The 24,574-nt window shown below is 45.1% G+C and overlaps 1 protein-coding gene across 3 annotated transcripts in view; it reads left to right on the forward strand.

Annotated features, from left to right (window-relative positions):
• Arhgef28 (Rho guanine nucleotide exchange factor 28) overlaps positions 1–24,574 on the forward strand; it is a 300,696-nt gene that overhangs the window by 174,027 nt on the left and 102,095 nt on the right. The window contains exon 1 of one of the 3 annotated variants that reach the window (XM_028871699.2): positions 7,350–7,725. The exons of the other annotated variants lie outside the window; for them this stretch is intronic. Coding sequence (XP_028727532.1) covers positions 7,641–7,725 — 85 coding nt within the window. The 5' untranslated portion in view covers positions 7,350–7,640. Of the gene's footprint in view, positions 1–7,349; positions 7,726–24,574 lie in introns of those variants that run through there. 3 annotated transcript variants of the gene reach the window in all.

Raw genomic sequence — 24,574 nt, forward strand, 5'->3', positions numbered from 1 at the left:
ATTTTAGTGGTGGGCAAGAAAGTCAACAGAATTTGTGTTTCAAAGCACGAGACTCTACTGAAGAAGTTTTGTAGCTGAACTATAGGAGGAAGAGAAACAACCCTACATTAAAAGAAGTAACAATGACAACAGAATAAAAGTGAAGTTGAATGTACCTGGAACTTGAGGAAAAAATGGTGAGTTGAGCTAGGAGGTGTCTATCGGTTCCTGAGAATTGTCTGTCAGTGAGATCCCAGCTGGCTGGACTGAGATGAACTGACCTTCCCCACATGGGAACCTCTCTGGCAAGGGGTGTGCACATCCTTGAACAGTGTCAACTCCACACTTACTGGACACAGATTAGGAACATAGGCTCCCACTCTGATCCTTTTGATAGTAAATCTTATTTTTAGATGTGTGGACATTCCCCCCTTACTTTAGTACCTGTTTCCCTTTTCTGGGCCAGCTCCTCATCTGTGATACTGTGTTATATATACTTAGCCATCACATTTTCCTTAACTTCTTGGCAGTGAGAGTGTTTTCACTTCCCTGGTTTTTGATGATCCTGACAGTTTTGAGAAGCGCTGGTCAGGAGTTTTATAGCTGTTCCATGGATGGAATTTGAATGTTTCCCCCATCATTAAAGTTACAGGTTCTGAGAAGAAGAGTACCCAGGTGCAGTGCCACATCCATCACGTGATGCAAAGGCTTTGTCCTGTCAACTTTGTTAAGCACTGCTGGGGTTGACAGTCGTCTTCTAGCTGGGGCTGTGCTGGCCATTTTCTTCCCTGGGAAGTTATCCCTCCTCACCCTTTTTCTGTACTGTAGTCTTTGGAAGGAAGGCAAGATGTTCTGTCCACCGTTAAGGAGCAGGGAGTCGCCTGCATGTATCCTTGTGGGTGGAGGAGCTACATAAATCAGAGTCCTTTACACGGAAGGTTTATATTCCTTCACTGTTTGGTCATTTATAATACCTTTATGAAGACAAAGATACTACTTTTCATTTTGAGTAATAATCTGACAATTTTTTTCAAAATATTAAGAATTTAGCTTTAGTATTAGGAACTATCTTAGTTGGCTTCTGTACCCTTTTTTTTATATTCTCGTGTGTGTGTGTGTGTGTGTGTGTGTGTGTGTGTGTGTGTGTATGTGTGTGTGTGTGTGTGTGTTTAGCATGGTGAAAATATCATTTATGACTTGTAAGTTGATGATACATGACACCTTGGATTTATCAAAAGCCATAGAATTTTATAGACCATCAAAGAAAACTTAACGTATACAAATGAACAAGCAAACATCAATGGTGGGTGTCTTAGTTAGGATTCTGTTGCTGTGAGGAGGCACCTTGATTATGGCAACTCTTATAAAGGAAAACATTTAATTGGGGCTGGCTTACAGGTTCAGGTTTAGTCTATTACTGTAATGGTGGGAAGCATGGCGGTGCACAAGCAGACATGGTGCTGGAGAGGTAGCTGAGAGTTCTACAGTGGATCACCAGGCAGCAGGAAGAGAGAGACACTGGGCCTGGCTTGAGCATTTGAATCCTCAAAGCCCACCCCTAGTGACACACTTCTTCCAATAAGGACACGTTTATTCCCACAAGGCCACACCTCCTAATAGTGCCATTCCCTGGTGACCAAGTATTCAAATCTATGAGCCTATGGCGACCATTCTTATTCAAACCACTACAGTGGGAGAGCCCAGGGTGGAATGCAGAATGCCACAAAAATATATTTAACTACACTAAAATGTAAGAAACAAACTTATTGTGATTATTATTATTATTTAGAGAGGGTCTCACGTAGCCAAGCTACCACCTTGCTAGTGTAGTCAAGGATGGCGTTGAACTTCTAACCTTTCTGCCTTTACTTTACAAGTACTGAGATTAGGGAGATATGCTGCCATGTCGTTTTTATTTGGTACTGAAGGTCACACCCAGGCTTTCATACTTGTTAGTATAATCTACCAACTGAATTACTTTCCCAGCCCCTGAAACAAAATCATTGAAGGGTACTAAATAGCTTTGGAAATGAGTGACATCTGTAAGAATAAAATGCAAAAGGAACTGTACTGAAGCCCAGATCTTATATTGATAACATTTTTACAATTCAGATACTACTTTATGGGTGTACTAGAATTGAATACTTATGTGAATGGATGACTACTTATGATGGGGGATGGATGCCAGGTTTTTGTGGAGGCTTAGAGGTAAGCATGGTGTGGAAGTAGACCATGTGACAGTGTCATAGGCCTTTTGGCCTGAGTGCTTTGGTCCATCCAATCACTAAACAAACACATGCTTTGCAAAGTAGAGTTTGTAAGCAGTTGAATGTCATGAGGTGGGAACCCAAGACTCCAATCTGCTTCTTTGAGGCCAGGGTTTAGATGGCAAGTATTTAGGGGATAAATAAACACTGTGGTCTGAGGCATGGGAAGAGGAAACTGAATAGTGAAGCCTTTGGCAGTCTTCACATGTGTAATTAAACCTCTTGCTTCTTCATAGAAAGGAAGCTTGTACAGAAATGGTCCCATTAGTGCCATTTGAGGGTGGCCGTGGTGTCTTTGATGTCAAATGGTCATATGAGACACTTGTGTAAACCCAGGTGAAGGGTGGGTGGTTTCAACAGGTCTGAGTGACTTCCAGGTTCCTGTAAACCTTCTGTGGCCACCTTCACTTTTCTGACTAATGTATCAGAGGTGCTCTCTATTGCTGAGCTGTGTGACTTCTAAAATTGATGATAAAAGAAGGAACTATAAACAAATACAGCTAGTTACTCTCGAGGACATGATGTGAATACTTCAGCAGTACACTGCAGAAATACAGTGAAAGGAAACTTGATTTAATATTTAAAGTATACTGGAAATGTCTTTAATTTCTTTATGCTATAATCTCCTTTATTCCCCATGATAACCCCTGCAGTATAGATGTTATAATCCTGCTTTGAATGTGCTAAGATTCAGAACATATGAGTGACATGGTTAAGGATACTAATTAAGTGGTCAGAACTGCCTTATATATATGTCACTGATGCCGATGAGTTTCCTTTTAGCATGAGGTACCTATAAATAGGACTCAGACTCAAGGGATTTGTCATTCCTTTGGAAGATAAGAAAACTTCACAGTTACTGTTCCTCAAATCCCATATTAATAGTCTTTTGAAAAGACTTAGTTTTACCGAGGTTGGGAGGGAAGTGGCCTGTTGCCCGTCTGTGGAATGTGGAGGGGTATTTTCTGCATGGGTCTTCCAGAAAGCAGCTACTGAAGACAGCAGTGTCTGCCTTGGATGATAAGAACCTGGTGGGGCAGCTTTGCTCAGTAAAATTTTTGTTAATTAGAGAAGGCACATGGGCTTCGTGTAGCCTATGAAGTCCCTTGCACACTACTGTGATGGTTGTGTATTAACTACTTACAGAGTGACTGGAGGCTAGATCACTCAATTCTTCCAACTGCAGTTGTGATCAGCCAATCAGACAGAGCAAAGAAACGTGTCTTTTGAATATGAATGAATGTAAATAACATCTTGAATTAATTTAAATGCAATTAAATGGACAAAATGGGGGAGGGAGGGAGAGAGAGAGAGAGAGAGAGAGAGAGAGAGAGAATGAATGAATTTGAATGATGCCCTCAGTTACAGTAGGACACAGGAGGATAAATGATAAATTTAAGGAGTCCTTGGAAGGCAAGAAACTGAGCAGACTGAAAATTAGAACAGGCCACACAAGTAATGTTTCCTACGTCACTTTCCATGTTAACTGAAGGACTAGTGAGGGGACTCAATCCATTTCTTCAAAAACTATGGACAAATTAAGGCAAATGAGGACACTGGACAGCCTCAAGATCGCAGAGGTGTCCACATGTGCTGCTGGCTCTATTATTGTCTGAAAATTTCCACAAAGTAATTAATCTATAGTTTGTCAACAGTGACTGTACCTCTAGGAAAATGGATTAAGATAGATCTGCTTATCACTTCAACCTGTAGAAAGGCGTGTGCCCAGCTCCTTCATGTCTCTCTCTGTGTTTTCTTACGTTCTTCTGACCTGTTATTATAAATGATAGTCAAGGGAGGAACATCTTCTCCAGTAACTTATTTTAAAGATGTATTTTTAATTGTGTGCGCATACGCACGCATGTGTATGAGGGCATGCATGTGCATGCTCCTGTGAGTGCAGGTACCTTCAGAGACCAGAAGAGGATATTGGATCCCGTGGAGCTGGAGTTGTAAGACAGTTGGGAGCTCCCTAGTGTGGGTGCCAGAAACTGAACTGAAATCCTCTGTAAGTGCAGCAAATGCTCTTAACTGCTGAGCCATCTCTCTAGCCCCCCCTGCTGTGGATATTGCTCTATGTAAATAAAACACTGATGGCCAGTGACCAGACAGGAAGTATAGGCGGGACAAGGAGAGAGGAGAATTGGGGAAACAGGAAGAAGGAGGAGAGACACTGCAGCCACCCCGAGGAGAAGCAGCATGTAAAGATGCTGGTAAGCCACCAGCTATGTGGCAAGGTATAGATTTATAGAAATGGGTTAATTTAAGATATAAAAACAGTTAGCAAGAAGCCTGCCATGGCCATACAGTTTATAAATAATATAAGCGTCTGAGTGATTATTTTATACATGGATTGTGGGACTGCAGGCTTGGTGGAACCTGGAGAGAAGCCCTCCAGCAACACCCCCCTCCCCCCCGTAAATTCTTGACTTCTACTTACCTCTCTCCTAGTTCAGTGACTGTAAAATGTCGCTGAACCCGAGGATCACCTGGGATGGGATGGTGCTCCTTGTCAGTACACATTCCAGCCCCGCTGTTGGAGTAGGAATCCAGTGGTTTGAGTTGTAGTGGACACTCTGCCTCTTATCCACCTCACCCATGCTGATGATGCCTCTGAGGAAATCCTGGCCTGGCCTGTTGCCTGTGCCGTTGAAGCCTGAGCATGTCATCACATTCTGGCCACCTTAAGCAAAACAAATGAGGGACCCTGCATGGATGGCATGCTTGTGGCATTTGCCGTTTTACCGAAAAGTGACTCCTTTTGCCTGTTATCAGGACAACGTAATAATAAGTGTGGCATCCCCATGCCTCGGTGAAGTAAGAAGCTAAAGGACCACCAGCAGTGACCAGGGTGAGGGCACCAGTATTTCTAACAGCCTGGGGTTCTCACAGAGGCTCCTTGACCATGTAGTTGAACGAGGATAGCAATATCATGATGATATTTTAGGCTGTGAGTGCACCTCCCCTTTCTTTGGTCTGGAGACACCTTAGAAGCAGCTTGTGGCCATACAACATCCAGCATGTTACCTGACGCCTTAGGGAACTAGACATTTTCTTTACTGATAGGTGATGTTCTCTCTACAAATGCAAATACTTTTGTTTTAAACAGTTTTAAGAATCCTTGTGCTTTATCAAAATAAATAGTTGTAGTCAGTAGCTGCTGTAGTTAGGTTTTTTTACCCCCAGGTTGTGACCAGCTTGTATGACTCATGTAAGAGATGCCCACAGTGCCCCAGGCATGCTCCTGGACTCTGTGCACGAGACTGCATCTCATGGCGCTCTGGCCGGCCTGACGTTTGCTGTGCGGCCGACTTCTGCTCTCCTTGCTTCTGTCTTTCAAGTGTTGGGATTCCGGGCCTGGGCCATCATGGCCAGGGATGCGGTACTGGGGATCAAGCCCAGGACTTCATGCATGTTAGGCAAACACTCCGTCACCTAAACTCCAGCTTCAGCTCCCGAAAAGAAGGTTTTAATCGAAAACACTTCCCCCTCCCTCCCCCCCTTCAGCTAGCCTCCACCAACCCCCTCTTTTTATTTGATTATATTTGGTACACAGGCACACACATGCAGTTTCTAGATTTTGATTTATGAGGGGGACACATGTGTCATGGTGCACATGTGAAAGTCAGGGGACAACTTGCAGGAGTTGGTTCTCTCTTTCCATCATGTGGGTCCCAGGGATCAAGCTTGGCTTGTTAGACCTGAAGCCATCTATCTCCCTGACCCCATTTTCTGTTTTTTTTTTTTTTTCTTATTAAGGATCATATAGATTAAAACTCTTTTTACTTAAAGGCTGAGAATAATTTATTCTTACAATTGTACCCATCTGTTCAAGAAACAGGTATCATTTATTCAGATAAAAGGGTAGAACATAGAAAAATCACTCATTTTCCCTTTAGGAAATCCTTGCAGCTATATTCTAGTTATGTTTTGTTACAGTTTTGTAATTATCTAGAAAACCACATGAAACCACAATGGCAGTTTATATAATTCTGATTTTGACTTGAATGTAAACGCCAGACTCCCTCCCACTCTTTACCTCAGCCTGTGCCCCTCACTCACTCCTCCATGACCAGAGAGGATTAGCGACCCCAGAGCAAGCTGTGAAGCTCTTCCCCCCCCCCCCCCCCCAGCACAGCCCTTGCACCAAAGGTTGGAGAAAGAGTTGAAGAGAAGAATGCTAATGAAGACGCACACACTGTCCTGTTCCAAGCCTGCGGGGTTGAAAGGCTCCTCGAGTTGTTTCCTTTAGTTTGGCTGGGCATCCCGAGGCTTCACAAAACGCAGCAAAGCATCGGACTTCTCGGCATTCCTCCTGTGAGGCGTGCTTTAGAGACTCCTGCAGGACAGTCCTCTGTAGACCTCCGAGGCTGCTTGGCTTGGTCTTATTTGGGTCACACATCTCTCTGTGCCTATAGAAGTAGGGAGAAACAGTGAGTGGCAGCCGTGATTTATGGGGAGGCAGTGTGGGCTTCCACTGAATGCTAATCACTGGGAAGCGTTTAGGGGGAACTGTAGGAACTGTTGGTTTGTGGGAAATGAGTCATTTGCATAGAGAGATGGTCGGGGAAGTTTAGAACTGAGCCACAGAGTCTCCTAAGCCCTTATGACTGCTAAACTTGGTGACAGTTCCGAGAACAAATAAACAAACAACTGAGTCGTGCTGAACAGTAACAAGCGACTTTGGGTGGGTGTAATGAGGTGAGCACCACTGCCTGTACGAAGCTGAAAGCATCTGACCACTTCAGGACTGAAGGACCAGGAGACCAGGCTGTTAAATACAATCCCAGTTACACCCTCAGACTTGCCCATGCTGCTGATGGTGTGGACGATCAGCTTCTCTGGAGGTGTGGATCCTGGAGTAGACTGGCTTGCATTTGCTGTGGTCTGACTGTCCACACACAGACTGCTGCCTTGGTCTCACAGCACAGCACCGCTTTCCTAAGAAATGATTTCCTAGCTCTCAGCACAACAGGCGCCTGCCTTAGGAAGCGTTCCTTGAATCGCGCACGGGCAGTGTTCTTTCTCATCTCGGCTCCCTCCCTTCTTCATTTCCATATCTAGCCACAAGAAGAGGGGAGTTAATGATTCATTTGCTCCCTGGTGACCTTTTGAATAACTGGACTGCGATGTATCAGCCAGACTGCAGGTCCCCCTCTCTCCCCCTCTGGCTTCTCTGGTTTGGCTTTAATATTTACAGCCTCCTTGTTGGTCTACATGCCTGAACGCCCGAAGGAAGCAAAACATTTATTGCCTCTCCCTCTCTGAGTTTGGAGCTGTTTCACCCAGCCCCATTCCCGCCTTTGACATCACATCACAGGGAGGCTCCTGGCTGGGCACGGTCTGCCTGCCTGCTCTCCTCTGCCTCAGCTGATCCTTTCACCCAAACAAACAATGGATTCTGACTCCGACTCACCTTTCAACTACTCCTGGCCCTCCTTCCCCAAGATGAAGATTCGACGCAGGGCATCCAAGAAAGGTAGATGGATCAGGGTGCCTTTTGTTTGCCCAGAGCCAAACCCTGGCACCTCCGGGGCGCTCTCACCTCTCTGTCCTGCATTTCCCTGCCTGCCCGCCCGCCTGCCCGCCTGCCTGCCTGCCTGCCTGCAAGTGAGGGTTGTGTTTTCACATGTCTTTGTAGAGCTCATGCTGTACAAACACTTTGTGTATGGACTTCAGAGGCATACTGATCTCCTTCTTCTGTTCCTTCTACTTTAAAATCTACCTTACCGCCACGATCCGATCCATACTTTTAAAAATAATGCAGGGGTTGGGGAGGTGTCGGGGGTCAGTGCAAGGTAAATGTTTGGGATTCATTTAATCAGAGTTACCTTGGAGTTACCTTGACAATAAAGAGTCCTGTTGATTTAAACATGTCTAGACTCTGTAAAGTTTAAAGAGAACTCGAGCTTGCTACTTACGTTATGCTTCTGATTTGTGTGTGTGTGTGTGTGTGCTTTGAAGTTAATTACTTAAAGGAAATTTGTTCCTAAGAGGTCCTATCTAATGATTTTGTAGTTGGTACAAGGAAAGGTTTTGGAAACAGTGATTTCAACAAGAATGTCTCCAGAGAACCCAGAGACCAGTTCTGTTTACCTCCAGTAAGCAAGTAAGCAAGGTCAAGCCGAAGGAAAGAAGGGCCTGGGATCCCTGGAGGCGCATGGTGGAAGGGACTTCCTTGGTTTATTCCCTCTTCTTGGGCCCTCACTGTCGTGTGGGCTTGGCAACCGAGAGGAAAGTTCTAGGGAAGTACTCAGAGAGGAGACTCTCCCATCCCGGCCTGGGTGTCAGAGGTTCTTGTTGCCTTCCGAGGCTTGCAAGAGCCAGAGAGGCAGTGGGCAGCCCTTCCCCTTCCTTGTCCTGTTAGAGACTTGTGGGGTCACCTTTGACTCCAGGGGAAGGAACATGGAGGACAGCAGGCTAAGGTGCATTTCTCCTGATGTTTCTGTCTTCAGAGCTTGCCGGCTCTGTACAGCAGTGTTGTACCTCAGGTACTCTGTGTTCCCACAGGAGGATGGACTTCAGCGGTCATCCATGTACCTAGTTAGCTTCAAGGATTTTCTCCCAAACTTCTAGGGTAAACTTAAAGGTGTTTGTTTGTTTGCCTTTTAGCTGGGATTAAAGCAATTTTAGGAATATAAGGTGAATTGGACATGAGGGGATGCAGGAAGCCTCGGTCCCTATACTGTTTCCAGGCTGGTCCACTGTCGTCTTTGAAATGCAGCCATCAGAAACCTTAATACTTAGTGTTTAATGTACTATTTTGTTATCCTGTCTTAAAACCAATTTCTTCTTTATTTTTGTACACAGAAAGGTTCTTTTTATTTTACATAATTTTATTGATTTTATAGATATAAGGAAGGGATTTTAACATGTCAGTGGTAAAGCTTGTCTCCCTTTAAAGGATGTAGTGCATATATTAAAGGCATAGTGTATTGTCATTAAGTGATTCTGGGAAATATACGCATTCAGGAGAGAGTTAGCTGCATGTCAAAGTGAGCCCATATGCAGATAGAAAAAAAAAAGAGTAAAACTTTAACAAAAGGTTAATCTGGGTAAGAGTATGTGGTAATCTTTGTGTTATTCCTACTTTTTCATATTTTTTGTGATTTGCAATTATTATCATAAAGTTTTATAAAACGTGACTTATTTCCAAGAGGGGAGGTACATGGAGGCCCTAAGAACTGAAGGTGCGTGTTTTAGTTGTGGTGTACCAGGAGTGTAGCAAGAACAGGTTACTTCCATTTTGTATTTATGTTGTCTGCACAACCTACTGGATGCCTATACTTTAGGAGCTGGGACTCCAGGTAGGGAGCAACCTGGGAGGGAAGGAATTATGATTGGAAGCCAGGGAGAGCCTTGAGAGGCCAGTGGAGTGGTAGGAACATATGAATCACACTCTCCCTTTAAATCCAAATTTGGAGCTCTGCCAGCCTGAGCCAGAGCAGAAAGTCATAGCAAAGCTATGTATAAATTAAACCTGGTTCAAGTGAAAGCAAGTACCTGGGTAGGAAAATGATTAACTCTTTGCCACCAGGAAACAAAAGATAAGTAAGAATGAAGTCAGTGGGCCAGCATGGGGGGTTGTTAGACTACATAGCCCAGGTCCTTCCTTGGTTAAGTGATGGGGACCTAGTTGTGAAGAAAGTGACTGGTCCTACTGTACTATCAGCAAGGCAGAATTCCAGCCCCATAAGCCCGTAGAGAGCCAAGAGGGCTATAGCAATAAGCCAGGCCAGCCACCTTACCTCCATGAGAAGGAGGTAAAGCTCAGAGAGACTCAGCAAAGAATTGATCAAATATGTCCACCAAGCATCTCTGGAGTGACAGATGCTTAAAGGTCAGGTCAGCATTGGGTCTGCATTGCACATCTCCCAGGGCCCAGGTACACCAGTTGCTTCCCTCCCCCACTTAGTAACAAAACAACAACAACAACAACAACAACAAAACCCATAAGAAATCTGACTTTGACAAGGTCTCACTATGTAGTCCTGGCTGGCTTGAATTTGCCATGTAGACCAGGCTCAGAGATCCACCTGTCTCTGCCTCCCAAGTGCTGGGATTAAAGGAGTGTGCCATCACGCCTGGCCCAATAAATCTGATTTTGTACCCTAGTGGCCAGTTTGTGAAGAACAGTGTTCTCTTGTCTTTGAAAGGGTGACACCATTGTTAGTGTGTCTTCAACAGTAAGAATTTCTCTTCATTCTCTCCATCAGCCCTCAGTTCATGCGTGTGTGTGTGCCACCAAGGCCAAAAATCAACCTCTGACACTGTTCCTTAAGAGCTGTCCACTTTTTCGGAGACAAGGTTTCTCCCTAGGACCTGGCGCTTACAATTAAGTTAGACTAGCTAACTTCATTAAGCCCCAGGGAGCCGCCTGTCTCCACTTCCCCAACACTAGGCTGGGATTACAAACCTCTGCTACCATACTTCTTTTTTTTTTTTTATTTGGTGGCTGAACTCAGGTCCTCAGGTTCTATGGTAAGCACTGAGCAGCTGAACCGTCTTTCTGGCTCCTCTCCTTTTCCTTCTAATCATCAGCAGTTATTTTCCTCTGGAGCTCCAGCCACCTTGGAAGTCTTGGAGGAGGATCTTAGGGCTTTGAATTTATGGTCTATTAAACAAAGGTCTCTTGTATTTATTAAGGTATATGTTCTTCTAGTCTCTACTGTTGCTTCCCCATATTCACCCTGTTTTCTTATATTTCATTCCCCTGGAGGCCCTCTCCTGTCCCTGTTCTCAGTTCTTTGATAGATATTCAGACACATCCACCCTCCCAGCTTGCTTAGCTAGTGATAAGAAGTTTCAACAGGGGTTTGTAAGAAGAAAACGCGCCAAACAGTATTTTAACTCAGTACTTGCTTTTCCTCCTGCCTTTAGAGAAGGAGACTATGTCACCATTCTTTGGAAATGACGGGTGTCATGGAAGCAGTTAAAGCCAAGTTGCCCAATGTGAGACCTGGGGAGGCCATTCTCAGAAGCTCTCCTCCGTCATCTCACAGGCAGCCCCAGGACAAGTCATTTTTTGGATCCCAGTGGTTAATAATTGGAGTAGGTCAGAATCCATGACCGTTCTGCTTCATGGGCTCTAGGAATGCCTGGATTTTTGTTTTGTTGGCTTCAGTAGGCAATTCAACTACGAAATTTAATGTTTGTTAATCAAAGATTAATCATAAAAAAACCCCACAGAGATTGGACTTCATGTAGGTTCCCATCATTACCGTTCAATCTTGAAAGAGCAAACTTTATTTTTTTTTTTTTTTTTTTTTTTTTTTTTTTGGTTTTTCGAGACAGGGTTTCTCCGTGTAGCTTTGCGCCTTTCCTGGAACTCACTTGGTAGCCCAGGCTGGCCTCGAACTCACAAAGATCCGCCTGGCTCTGCCTCCCGAGTGCTGGGATTAAAGGCGTGCGCCACCACCGCCCGGCCAAGAGCAAACTTTAATGTAAGTCATCGGAGGCTCAGGATTGTCGACACATGTCCCTTGGTCACTTCATCCCCTCCTGCAGTGTCTCCCATGCTCTCCTCCCCCAGGTCATAGCAGGTCCCTCTCCAGGGAGTCAGAAGGTGAACAGGTACCAGTTTTCTTTTCATGTGGGCAGAGGCTCCACAGTTCCAAAGAAGCCAGTACAAACTAGAAAGTTTGACAACCCTGAAAAGCTTGGATAACATAGAATGTGGCAGTCACAGTCCGACGAAACAGTACTATGTGGTGCTTTACCAATTGTTATTGAACTGTAATGGATGCTTGCCATAGGGAATATGTAACTTATCATTTATTTATTTTGGTATTTTGAGACAGGGTTTTTCGGTATAGTCCTGGCTGTCCTGGAACTCACTTGGTAGCCCAGGCTGGCCTCAAACTCACAGAGATCCACCTGCCTCTGCCTCACGAGTGCTGGGATTAAAGGCGTGCGCCACCACCGCCCGGTGGAATATATGATTCTTAAAATAACTGTAGTAAATAAGCAGATTATCTCTGTTTTATAAATGAAGAAAGCGAAGCTTAGAGAGTGCTGCTGTTTGGGTACGGCTTGTGTTACCTAAAAGCTCGTATGTGGGCAGCTTGACTCTTAGTATAGCGCTGGTGAGATGTTGAGACTTAAATGAAATAAAACCCAGTGGAGGGGGGGTTGGGTCACGAAAGGCCCTTCCCCTTGGAAGGAAGAGATTAAGGTAGTCCTTTTGGGGACCCACCCTTATTAGTTCTTGAGGAGATTGTTATGGAACAGCAAGACTGGCCCTTGCCTGTCTGCAGGCTGCCTGGCTTACGTGGGATTTCTCCCTTGACAGCCCCATGCTGCGATGCTATTGCCTTCATATGACATAAGGAAGGAGCCCTCACGAGAGTCAGTGCTGTGCTGTTTCAACTTTAAACCTCCTGAACTCTGAGCTACACAGACCTTTTTAATTTATAAGCTACCTAACTTCAGAAACTTGGGGATAACCACCGAAAATAGAGTGTTTCAAGGTTGATCCCACAGGTATTCTAGGAAATGCAGAGACTGGGAAGCATTTCAAAAGTAAGGAAGTAATGACATGAATAAAGTGAAGAATTTCCCACGTGTATTGTCACCTAAAAAAAAAAAGAGAGACAGACCCTGAATGTTGGATGGGATGTCATCTTCTTTTATTAGTTGGGGACTCTGAGGCCAGGAAAGAAGAAATGAATTGTTCAGCCTTGGCACCCATAGTAACAAAACTAAGCCTGAACACAGACACCGGGCATACGTGGTTTTGTGCTTCTCGGTATGTGTTCCGCCTCTGGGTCGGGCTAATGGATGGAGGACTTCAAGGACTTGACGCCATGGGTAGAAAGGTGCCCTTGTATCTTACCACTTCAGCTCATCCCTCCCCCTTGTGAACTTTTGTCTAGGAAGAGAGGTAGCCAGGATAGCTTTAGAGGTTCCAGATGCAAGAGCTATTGTTAGGCTTTGAAACCCCCCACTCCCAGGCATGGTCCTTGCACATATCCATGGTTTGGGTCCGGAGACTGATGGATAGGAGCATGGAAGTAGGAAAGTTGAAACCACGAAGGGGTGTGTCTTAGGTAGGGTTTCTATTGCTGGGAAGAAACACCACGACCATATGGCAACTCTTATAAAGGAAAACATTGAATTGGGGCTGGCTTACAGTTCAGAGGTTCAGTCTGTTATCGTCATGGTGGGAAGCATGGCAGCGCATAGGGCAGACATGGTGCTGGAGAAGGAACTGAGAGTTCTACATCTGGATCAGCAGTCAGCAGGAAGAAAGAGAGACTCTGGGACTAGCTTTAGCATTTGAAACCCCAAAGCTCATGCCCAGTGACATACTTCTTCCAACAAGGCAACTCCTATTCCAGCAAGGCCATACCTCTTAATACTACTCCCTAAGCATTCAAATATGAGTCTGTGGGGACCATCCTCATTCAGACCACCACAGGGTGATCATGCTAGGAAACTCACTGTTTTCTAGATTGAGAGAGATGTACAGAATGATGAAGTACACCGGGAGATGATGGATTTCCACTTTCCTTTCTGTGCTGCGGTCTTGCTGTGTTACTCAGTCTGGTCTTGAATTCTGGGGTTCAGATGATTTCTCCTGATTGAGCCTCCCCAGTAGCAGGACTACAGACATGTGATACCATGCTTGTTTTGCAAATGAGCTCATTTAATATTTGAAGGACAGGTATTTGATCTGAAAAGTAACTCTTAATTTGCATTTAGAAGTGTGAGGACATTTCAGAAGTTTAGTGGTCATTGTTAAAATTTCATTAGCTTCATGAGCTTACTCATTCCTTTCCTCCTTTTTAATGGAATAGACGTGTGTGTGTGTGTGTGTGTGTGTGTGTGTGTGTGTGTGTGTGTTTGGGTTTAATCTAGAAATTTACACAGGAATGCCTGAATGGATAGGTCACTTCAGAAAGCCTTAAGAAGATAAATCTTGGGGGCTAGAGAGATGCCCCAGCAGTTAAGAGCACTAACTGCTCTTTCAGAGGACCCAAGGATCAGTTTCTAACACCCACATGGCAGCTAACAACTGTCTGTAACTCCAAGATCTGACACCCTCATACAGACATACATGTGGGCAAAACACCAATGCACACAAAATAAAAATAAATAAATTCTTTTTTTTTTTTTTTTTTTTTTAAAAAAGAAGACGAATCTTCCCCTTAAGGTGACATAACTCACTAGGGGTCTTTACTCTAGGTGAGTTTCATTTCATAGAGCACAGTTTCATGCCAGACTCTGCCCAGAAATGTCTCTGCATCACAAAGGAGAGGCAGACAACACAGCTAACATGCTTCATACTCCCCTTAATTGAACAAATACTTATCCATATTTGAAAGTGATCCCCCTCCCATCTCTGTAGGGGAAAGGAAACAGTATTATTGTCTCCATGTTTGGGGGACTTCTCCCCAAGTCCCGCAGGAGAGACTGGTACAACTTACTGTTGAATTTCACAATGTAGTTTGGTGGGGTGGGATGGGGGGGGGAATGCTTGCCCAGCATCTGTAAGACATATGCTTGTTCAATCCCCAGCCCTGAACCAAAACAAAACAAAAACTGAAAAGCTGTAGGAAGGTAAGGTGGAAGGCATCATGAAGGGATGGCACTCAGCAGCCTGTGGCGAACTGATGGTGTTTGAACAGGCAGGGTGGTCCCTCGAAGCAAATGTGCAGAGTCAGATAGACATACACAGGGCGGAAGAAAGTGATGGAAAAGAGCCCAGTCGTGTGGACTGCTGATTCATGAGGCTGTGGAAATGTTGTGTAACACCGAGTGTTTCACTGGCCTGCGTGCTTATCTGTATCTGTCTGCTCGGCGCTTTTCCCCTTTGCTGAATGGCACTCACACGAGAGCGTGCCTTCCAAGGTACACTGAGATGGGGATCTCGCCCAGATGAGACCAACCAGAATGTTCCCGCTGCCACAGTGATAGGCCATGGGTGGGCACACCACCCAGACATAGCCAATCAGAATCCTGCCTTCGGATGTCTCAAACTAGAATTTGGAGGGAAATGCCTCTCTTCTCGGGTGGTATCTCTGGAAAGATTGGTGGCAAAGCCATTAGCTATAGAAAAGTGGTCTGTAGTCAGAAGGAATGCAAAGGGAAGCAAATTAACGACAAGTTCCTGTGAGGCTCCAGGCCTTTGCACTGGTCTCTGAGGTCCCCATAGTTGCCTACTCCCCTAGTCAGGCTTTGGCTGTTAAATTCATTCAGTTCTGTGAGTTACCCTCATGGTCTCCTCCATCCCCTTTTATTTTTATTTAGCAAATTTAGGAGAATATCGCTTCTCACAAACTGGAAACCTCTGACTTTTCCTTCATGATGTAGCTCACAGACCCTTCCCTGGGTCTTCCCTGCCTCCCCTCAGAGGTCAGCATTCTCTCTCAGGTGCCATTCTGCTTGGCATGTGCTCTTCTCGTAGCCTTTCTCCATCAGAGCTGGCATCTCACATCTCCCCTAAGGTTCCTGGAAAGTGGGGGTTGTCCTGTGCATTTCACATCTCCAGTGTTGGATCATGGAAGGCAAGCAGTTAATATTGATTGATTCACTGTTTATTTATTTATTTATTTTTGTCTACAGTCAGTCTGATTTCCACAAAGTACACTGTATAAACAGTAGGATGGGGAGGGGGAAGAGTATATTTTAATCTCATATGGAAAACATGGTTTGATGTAATAATGTAAAGTCATTTTCAGCAACTGCTTGGTATCATTGGATAATTTGGTATCCTAGATTTCTCTTGCCAACTCTTCACCCCGTCCTTGTTAATATTTAATATGGCCTCCTGGTGAGAGTGGAGGGCAGTTGGTGGTGGCAGGAGCCTGGTACTTGAATCTGTGCAATGCTCTCTGGGTCTTACTGGACTGACCTAGCCTCTTCTCGGAAACGTGACTTCTTGACTTTGGCACCTGTGACCAAGGTCTACTGCCGGGGTCATCTCCTGCCGGTGTCAGGCAGAGCTTGGTGAGTCTCCTGGACTTCTAGTGACTTGGCTTCCCTTTGGCTCTCATATGACAGAACCCTGGGGGTCTCTGTCCTTGGATGCTGTCCCAGATGCTCTCTCCAGGAACATCTACCACACATATTGATTTGCACTGTGGTGGATACGATGACCAGCCATATGTGCTCAACCCAGTCCCCGACTGCTTCTCTCTGGGGTTTTGGGATCTCTGAGTACCTTCCTGGTATGTAGGCAACTGGGAGCAACCTGGGCAAGCCACGGCTGGCACTGCTGTGTGATTTTCTGTGCATGCACCTCAGGATTCCTCAGCATTCCGATGATCTGAATGAAACAAACAAACAAACAAACAAAACCCCACCCATTGTCAGAGTGGACCCAGCCTATCTCACACTGCTTGCCCCAGGCAGAGAAACCACTTTGTACCTTTAATCTCCATTATCCTCACAGTGGAGGGCCCTGAGCATGGGCAAATCCCATATCCAGCCCTCTTTCATGCTTATCTGCCCCGAGTTTCCCCATGATAATGAAGTAGGACTCGGGAATTCAGTAGTTTCTCAACCAGAAGAAACCTGGAATGATTTGAGGAATGCCAGGCAGCACTTAGCTTTCATTAGTCATTCACTTGTTCACCCACACATTCATTCATTCAAAATGATCTTGTTGAAGACACTTAAGAAATAAGTGACTTTATTGTGTCTCCAAGAATCATTCTCTCTTGTGCTAATGTAGTGCCTTGTCTGTGGTAGAACTCAGTAACTTTTGATGACTTCTGGGAAGTGAAACATATGTTACTCTGGAGACAAGTCCTAGGGAGTTAAAACTTCTTGCAGCCCTGGAAATGAACAAAATTATGTCTGTGTTCCAGTGTCTTTCCATATGAAGCGTTTGAATTATTCATTGAGTGCCCATGATGATGACATGTGGGCAGTCTTCCTTACCATTTGTTTATGCTTTTAGAATTACTTGAAGTGGTTTTGAAAAAAAAAAAAAAAAAAAAAAAAAAAGAAAAACAGTTTCTATTTTTGTGCCCTTTGGTTCTTTCTTGGGCTTGTGTCGTGTGGTAGTGTTCGCCGCAGCTTGCCAATCTTGCCCCTTGTGCTCATTTACTTCAGGCCTTAGAGGGTTTCACCAAGGAGGAAAGGGATTGTTGACTGAGTCTAGTCACACCAAAGTCCACACACCAAAACAATATCTACTTGACTGCTCCGTGGGAAGCAGAGCAGAAACAAATTATTTACACACTTGAGAGTCTGTTCAAGTGTCAGCATGTGCTTTGGAAGACCCCTTTGTGCTGCTATAATTAGGAATGAGGACCAGGGAAGATTTGGGGGGAAATAGTTGCTTTCAAAAGATTGTGCTTTCTCTCTGCCCCTCGCTTTCCTCATGGCCTCTTGGGTGTGATGGAGGCGGGGTGGGGGACTGGTTTCTCATTCAATAATTGTGACTGTTAGATGTTTCAAACAGCAGAAAAGGACCTTGCTAAAGATCTGATGGAACAGAACCAAATTTAAGTGGGTATGGACAAGAGGGTTTACCCCTCTGAGGAAGGAGTCCGCTGGCTTCTGTGCTTGGCCATCTCTCTAGGTAGCAGGACTAGGAAGTGAGGCAAGACCCCAGGAGGTAAGGCAAGTTCCGAGGACACCGGACGCTCTGGGATGATGGTCAGAGGTCTCCTGGTTTCTCTCTTGGACTCCTCTTGGTACAGACTGAGGTCTACAAGCAACCTAGCTTCCATCCAACCCACAGGAAATTCCTGGGCTGGACCTCTTTTTGGAATCTGGATAATTTTCTGTGTAGCCACAGGTCCAGCTCAGAAGAGCTTGAGGTGAGATCTTCCATGCCAAGACTAATGGCAGCCAAGTCCCAAGAGAGCCTTGAAGAGGAATGGCTAAGGAGAGAAACAGCAGTTCCCTGGGAATGGTCACTCTCGGTGCAGGGCAGCTGTACCTCACACACCCGGACAGGGTTACCACTAACCTCTCCCCTTTGCTCTGAATTTTGCTCTGCCCCCTTTTATTTGGTAGTTCTGGAACGGAACCCAGGGCTTTGTGCACTATGGCTGACCTACACCTCCAGCCCACCTTACATTTCTGGACATGAATGTGTGAGAGAGATTTTTTTGGGAGAAGAAGTAGGGAAGACAGAGGTAGTAGAGGGATGGTAGAGGGCGAGCGTGGTTGGTATGTGTTATGTCCATGTTTGAAATTTTGTACATTGGTCAAGTAAAAATTTAAACAACAGAAAATAAAATACCTAGAAAAAATGAATATGTTAATACCCATGAGGTTATGGAGAGTACAGAAGACAGGTGGTTAGAAACAGCCTTGTGTACTAATAGGGAAAGCATTTCCAGATAATACATTTGTGCATACATTACCTGATATGGGTGGCTTCCTGATAAACTACTATTTTGCATGAAAAGACACATTGCAAAAGGAATAGACTCCCCCCTCTTGTTTTATATGTAAAGATGCTATTCTTGAAAATCTAGAAATTGCAGATCATAAAAATTTGAAAGCAAAAACAAAATATACTTCATGACGTGCAGTTATCTGTTGGCTTTTCTTTCCAGCTTTCTCCTGGGTATTTTGAACATTATGCTGTTAAAACAAAATGAAATTATGCAACTGCTGTTTTGTGGATGTTTTCTCAGCCGGGCTCTCACTGTCATATCCTGGCAGCAAGTTACCAGGAGAAATTACACATGGGGGACCCAGGAAGTAGGCAAACACACGCAGGGATAAGTCCCACTGTGTCATATTAAAGAGACTTCTTAATGGGAACATTCCAGACATCGTTCAAATACCATTTTCTTTAAATTGTTTTAATATACATGTTATGTAAGTTATATTAATCGTAATCCATTTGTTACAAAGCTGATGAAAATTTCAACTTTTCCTACTTGTATATTGTAACACTGTAAGTATAAAATCACGCTTATTATGTCTCAGATGTGTGCTATATTATATATTTAGAGGCATTAATTTGTGGAAAGAAAATTTGAATGATATTATTTCTTGACAGTTCATTCCTCTAAGAATAATAAAAAAATGACTATAGGTAATTCATCTAGACTATTACACACACACACACACACACACACACACACACACACACACTGCATGCACACACACCCTGAAAGGCAGTTCAGAATTGTCTGCCAGACTAGACTAGAGCTGTGCCTGAATTTCTAAAATAGTTTCTGTGAAATATTTGAGCATATGTCAGTTTTTATGGATGTGATATCAACATTTTTTGAAAAACAAGAAAACCTTCTTTCTTTCCGTTCACAAGGTCAGGTGTCCATTCCGAGTTCATTCCAACAGTGGAATCCTCACTAGGAAGTAAATGTTCACCAATATTAGGAATATTAATTTCACATTGATCTTAACAAACCTTAACCTGTAGATTGAATAGTCTCTGTTAGAGTATATTCCAGAGTCAAACACTATTTTCCTTGTTTCCAAATGGAACATTCAGTAACCACAGGGATACAGTAAAGTGCTCAGAACACTATTTTCCTTGTTTCCAAATGGAACATGCAGTAACCACAGGGATATAGTAAAGTGCTCAGAGTCTAGCAGCGTGGCTGCCAGTTGTTGGTTCTGTGATTTTTGGGGGGCCTTGAATGACACTTTGGTTTCCTTGCCCACATTGTTTGGGGATCAGATGGTTGAGTAGAGTCACAGGTGTCTGGTTCGTAGTAAGGACAACGCATGTCCTTGTCATCGCATGTCAGTCTTGTGTGGAACGGGTGTGCCGAGGGTGATGCTTTCCTTGTATCTCCCATTTTATTTCTTCTTATTCAACACTTTTTCTCCTTTCTCCCAGTTCCTTCATCTACAAGTTTGCCTAATGGCCCCTTATTTCTTAAGAAGAGAGTGAGCACCTGTAGTCTAATTTTTTAAGGCAGACTCTGTAGCCCAAACAGGCTTTACAGTCCCGGTCCCCCTGCCTCAGCCTCCCGAGTGCTGGGATTACATGACCAGCTCCTGATGTTTTAAGTGAAGGGGTTAAACAGTACTGTTCTCAGGCTGTTGACACCAGGGGCAAAGGAAGCCACAGGGTCTGTATTGTTCCATTTGCTCTGTTTACTGGTCAGCCCCAACCAGGAAGTTACCTCTATCCAGAGAAGTGAAATGAAATTTTTTTTTTCCTCTGGAGTGTGGTAGGTGATTGGGAAGGAAAGAGTGTTGACCCCGCTGAGACTTGGCAGGTGACAGTAATGACTGTACCCTGAAGATGTTTGCGAAGGTCAGAGGAGCAGAGAGGCCTGGGCTGGGCCCAGTGGGTATTCCAACTAGCAGGTTCATGGCGAATGACGGGAGAAGCACTAGAATAAGAGGGAGAAAGAAGAAAGAACTGGAGCAGAGCAAGGAAAACTGGGACGAAGCCAAGGAAGCTTCCAGAAACCGAGAAGACATTTCAGCCCCCCAAGAGTATTCTCTTCATTGTTCCTGGTGCAAGTTTGTTTTCCTGGGGTGAAAGGATTCCTTATTTCCACAGTTATTGATTGTATATTGAGTATGGTCTGGCCTGCTTCTCGGCACTGGGGACAAAGAGAATAAGATGTTCAAAGTCACTTTCCTGACAGGACTTACGTTCTTGGAAGGAGATGGTCACACAGAGTAAGCAGATATAACTGGCGTAAGAGAAGAGAAAGTAGGATGGAGTGAGTGACGGGGGGGGCGGGGGGGGGATGCTGCTGTGGGTCCCAGGATGAGACAAGGGCTGTCCTCGGAGGGCCACTGCTGCCACCAGTGGTGGCCGCCGGTTCAAAGGCTGCCTCACACTCAATCCTGCAGCCAGGCTTACCTAATGTGCCATGGCTAGTGATTCACAAGAAACCCTCCTATGTTCATATATTCCTAATTTTGTCATTTTTGTCTTTTTTTTCCCCCCTGGAGATGAAGACCAAACCCAGGGCCTTGACCTTGCTAGGCAAGTGCTCTACTACTGAGCTAAATCCCCAACCCTTAGCTCTCTGTTTAAGACAAAGCACACTACAGGAAGGGAAAAAAAAGGAAGGAAGGAAGGAAGGAAGGAAGGAAGGAAGGAAGGAAGGAGGGAGGGAGGGAGGGAGGGAGGGAGGGAGGGAGGGAGGGAGGAAGGAAGGAAGGAAGGAAGGAAGGAGTGAATGAATGAGACCCATTTGCCTGACTGTGGTCAAGAAACTTCTGGACTGCAAAGCCCGACCTAGCCTTTGTGGTGAGAGCTTGGCAGGGAGTGGGTGAGAGCAGGCCAGCCAGGCGGCAGCTTTGCAGGAAGCCGGCCACAGGTTTGTTTATGTCTGGGTGTGTTTCTCTTACATAACTAGGCAAGTAGGCTACACTTCCCTTTAGCTACCAGGCCTGGCCTTCCAGAAGGCGCGCTGGCTTCCATCATCAGGAGTCAGCTTTGTAGACAGCCAGGCTGCTCTGTGTGGGTAACCACTCCCTGCCAGATTTGTAGCAGCTCTGAGAGAAGGAGGCACTTCAGCCACCTCCTCCTCCCTCCCTTCTTGGTGCCGAAGGGCCCTCTTCCCAGGACGAACATACCTCCCTTGTTATCTCCCGTCACTAGAGGATCTGGCATAGTAAGGAAGTACTGATGGGAATCTGTGCTTTAGGGAGCCCCAGTGGAGCGACCCAGGAGCGAGGATAATACCCGAAGGAGGACTGGGGATCCCCTGAACAGCTGTTGAGTCTGTGGGGTCCTCAGGAAGAAGCTGGCCCAGCATCCACTCTGTCTGCTCATTCCTGAACCGCCCGCCCCCGCCGTTCTGGGGACACGCCATCTCTGACCGATTTCCCCTCTGAAGCTGTAATCCCTCAGATTTAGAAGCTTTCGTCCTTGAGTCATGGGAGAGAAATCCTACTGGAAGGGAGATAAAAGCAGCATTTTATGTGGTTTTTATGCAACAGATGCAATGTCTGCTGTGTTCCCTTTGCCTTGGGTTTTGTTGTTTTGTTTTGCTTTTTGGGACCCGGCCTCATGTAGCCCAGGCTGGCCTTAAACTCACTGTGTAGCCAAGGCTGACTGTGAACTCCTGATCCTCTGGGCTCTATTGCCTAAGTGTTGGGATTACAGGAGTGTGCTGTCACGCCAGACTTGGGTTGTTTTTAAACATGTGAAGTTATAGTTAAGAGTGAAATTGTTTGTTTTATTTAGTGTGTGTGTGTGTGTGTGTGTGTGTGTGTGTGTGTGTGTGTCTGTCTGTCTGTCTGTCCATGGGATGTGTAAGTCAGAGGACAATCTGTGAAGTCACTTCTCTCCTACTTCACATGGGTCCTGGGGGTGGGACTCCTCAGGGTTGCCCTCTTACCCACTGAACCACGTGACTGGCCCAAAGTTATTTAAAAAAAACCAACACTACACACAACTATCAAAACCCAACCCTGGGGTCTGGAGAGACTCTGTCACAGTGGGTCATCCTTGGGGTGACAGAGCAATGATAAGGTCTGGAAGGTGGCCAGCACCATCCTGGGTCACACCAGGTCACTCTCACACTGAGGCATTCCCACCGAGCTGCACTGTCAGGTAGGTTTAGAGCATCTCCTCTCTGTGTGAGAGCAGTATTTTTAGGGAGACAGGTTTATTTGAGTCACAGTTCTGGGGGAGGGAAGATGTGGTAGGAGAGACTCAGTCTGTGTGGATGGGAGCTCTTAGCTGTGACTTCTCTCGTGGGGACAACCTTGACTGCCTGTCAGTGTCTGTCAGCTAGGCCCCACAGCTTCCTAGAACAGTACTTCTAGGTGGGGAGCAAGTTTTCACACATAGGAGCTCATAGGGGACATTTCACAGTCAACCTGTAGTAATTCGGTATTCCTTTTGCAAGTTGCTCTGTGTGTGTGTGTCGGGGGGGCACGTGTGTTTGTGAGCCTGTGGAAGCCAGAGTACAACCTCAGTGTCCTTCCTCAAGGGTTGGCCATCTTGCTGTTTACTCAAGAGAGATCTTTCATTGGCATGGACTCACCAAGTGGCTTGGTTGGCTACTTAGTGAGCTCTAGGGATGTGTCTACCTCCTCTGCATTGGAATTACAAGCATGTGTCACCATGCACAGCTTTTTTTTTCTTCCCCACAGGGGTCCTGGGAATTGAACTCTGATCCTTATGCTCATGTGGCAAGTAAATTACTGACTGAGCCATCTCCCCTGACAATCAGGTTCTTCTGATCTGTCCATTGTTAGAAAGTTTTAGTTGGACGCATCACATCATTAGTGTTTCTCGGGTCCTTCAGAATCTCCATGAATTTAACAGAGAGGACAGGCAGGCTCCCTCCCAGCTTGTGTAGTAGCTGTACTTGGAATCTACTGTATTGCTTCCCTTCTGTAGCCTTTAGCCTTTCCATTCCTTTCTACATTGTGAGGAGAGACTGGGTTTCTGTTTATTGAAAACAATGTCATTTAAAGAAAAAAGAGTGTGTGAATCTGACATGCAATATAGATGCTGTGCTGCTGTAGAAAAACATGAAATTAAGAGAGGAATGGCAAAGGTTAGAGATGTTTTGGTCCAATATCAGTTGCGGCTACTATTGTAGAGACTCACAGTCTCTTCTTCATACGTCTGGGACTGGCTGTATTGGGGAACTGTCTTTTTGACATGCGGCTTGTACTTTGTGAGTTGTGACTCTCATAGGAGACACTGGGACTCTACAGTCATCTAGCTTCATAATATCTCTGTGGCAAATGTCTGAATGTTGACCTCAAGTGAGGGAAATAAAGACTTTACATGAGTTCCACTTAGATTTGGCTACAAAATGCATTTGTGAACCAAATATATAAGGAAAAATGATTTTCAAAGCTTTGAATATTTACAGTTATTGCTAAGGGTCATTCACAGCCCTGTCTTTGTAACTCAATCATGTCCTTTTCTAAGCCCTGATCAAATTAATAATTCAGAAAACAAATTAGACTCCAAGTCTCCATCCTTAGTCACCGTAGTTTGTTTTGTGGCATGGATACAGTCTCCATATTGACCCTGATGGCATGTAGAGCACAGGTTTATAATGGACAAAGTACATTCTACCTCCGTGCTGGAAAACAGCAGTAATTTATGGTTCTGCTCATCGCTGGAGCAAGTGCTTGGAGTTCTGAACACAGTGTTCAGAACTGTGGTCATTAAGAACAAGGCTCTTGGGGGCTGGAGAGATGCCTGCTCTTGCACTTGCTCTTTCAGAGGATCAGAGTTTGACTCCAGCACCCTCATCTGGAGGGCTCACTACTACCTGTGACTCTAGCCCCAGAAGATCTGATGCCCTTGTCTGGCCTCCTCAAACCTCCCCAGACACTTATATGTGTATATGCACACATGCACACAGGAAAAAAAAAAAACAGTCAAGCTGTTGGTGACAGAGAAGTACATTCATCAGAACACCAATTTGGGGTGAGATTTCACTTGA

This window comes from Peromyscus leucopus, chromosome 11, assembly GCF_004664715.2.
Source record: "Peromyscus leucopus breed LL Stock chromosome 11, UCI_PerLeu_2.1, whole genome shotgun sequence".
Classification (NCBI taxonomy): Eukaryota; Metazoa; Chordata; class Mammalia; order Rodentia; family Cricetidae; genus Peromyscus; species Peromyscus leucopus.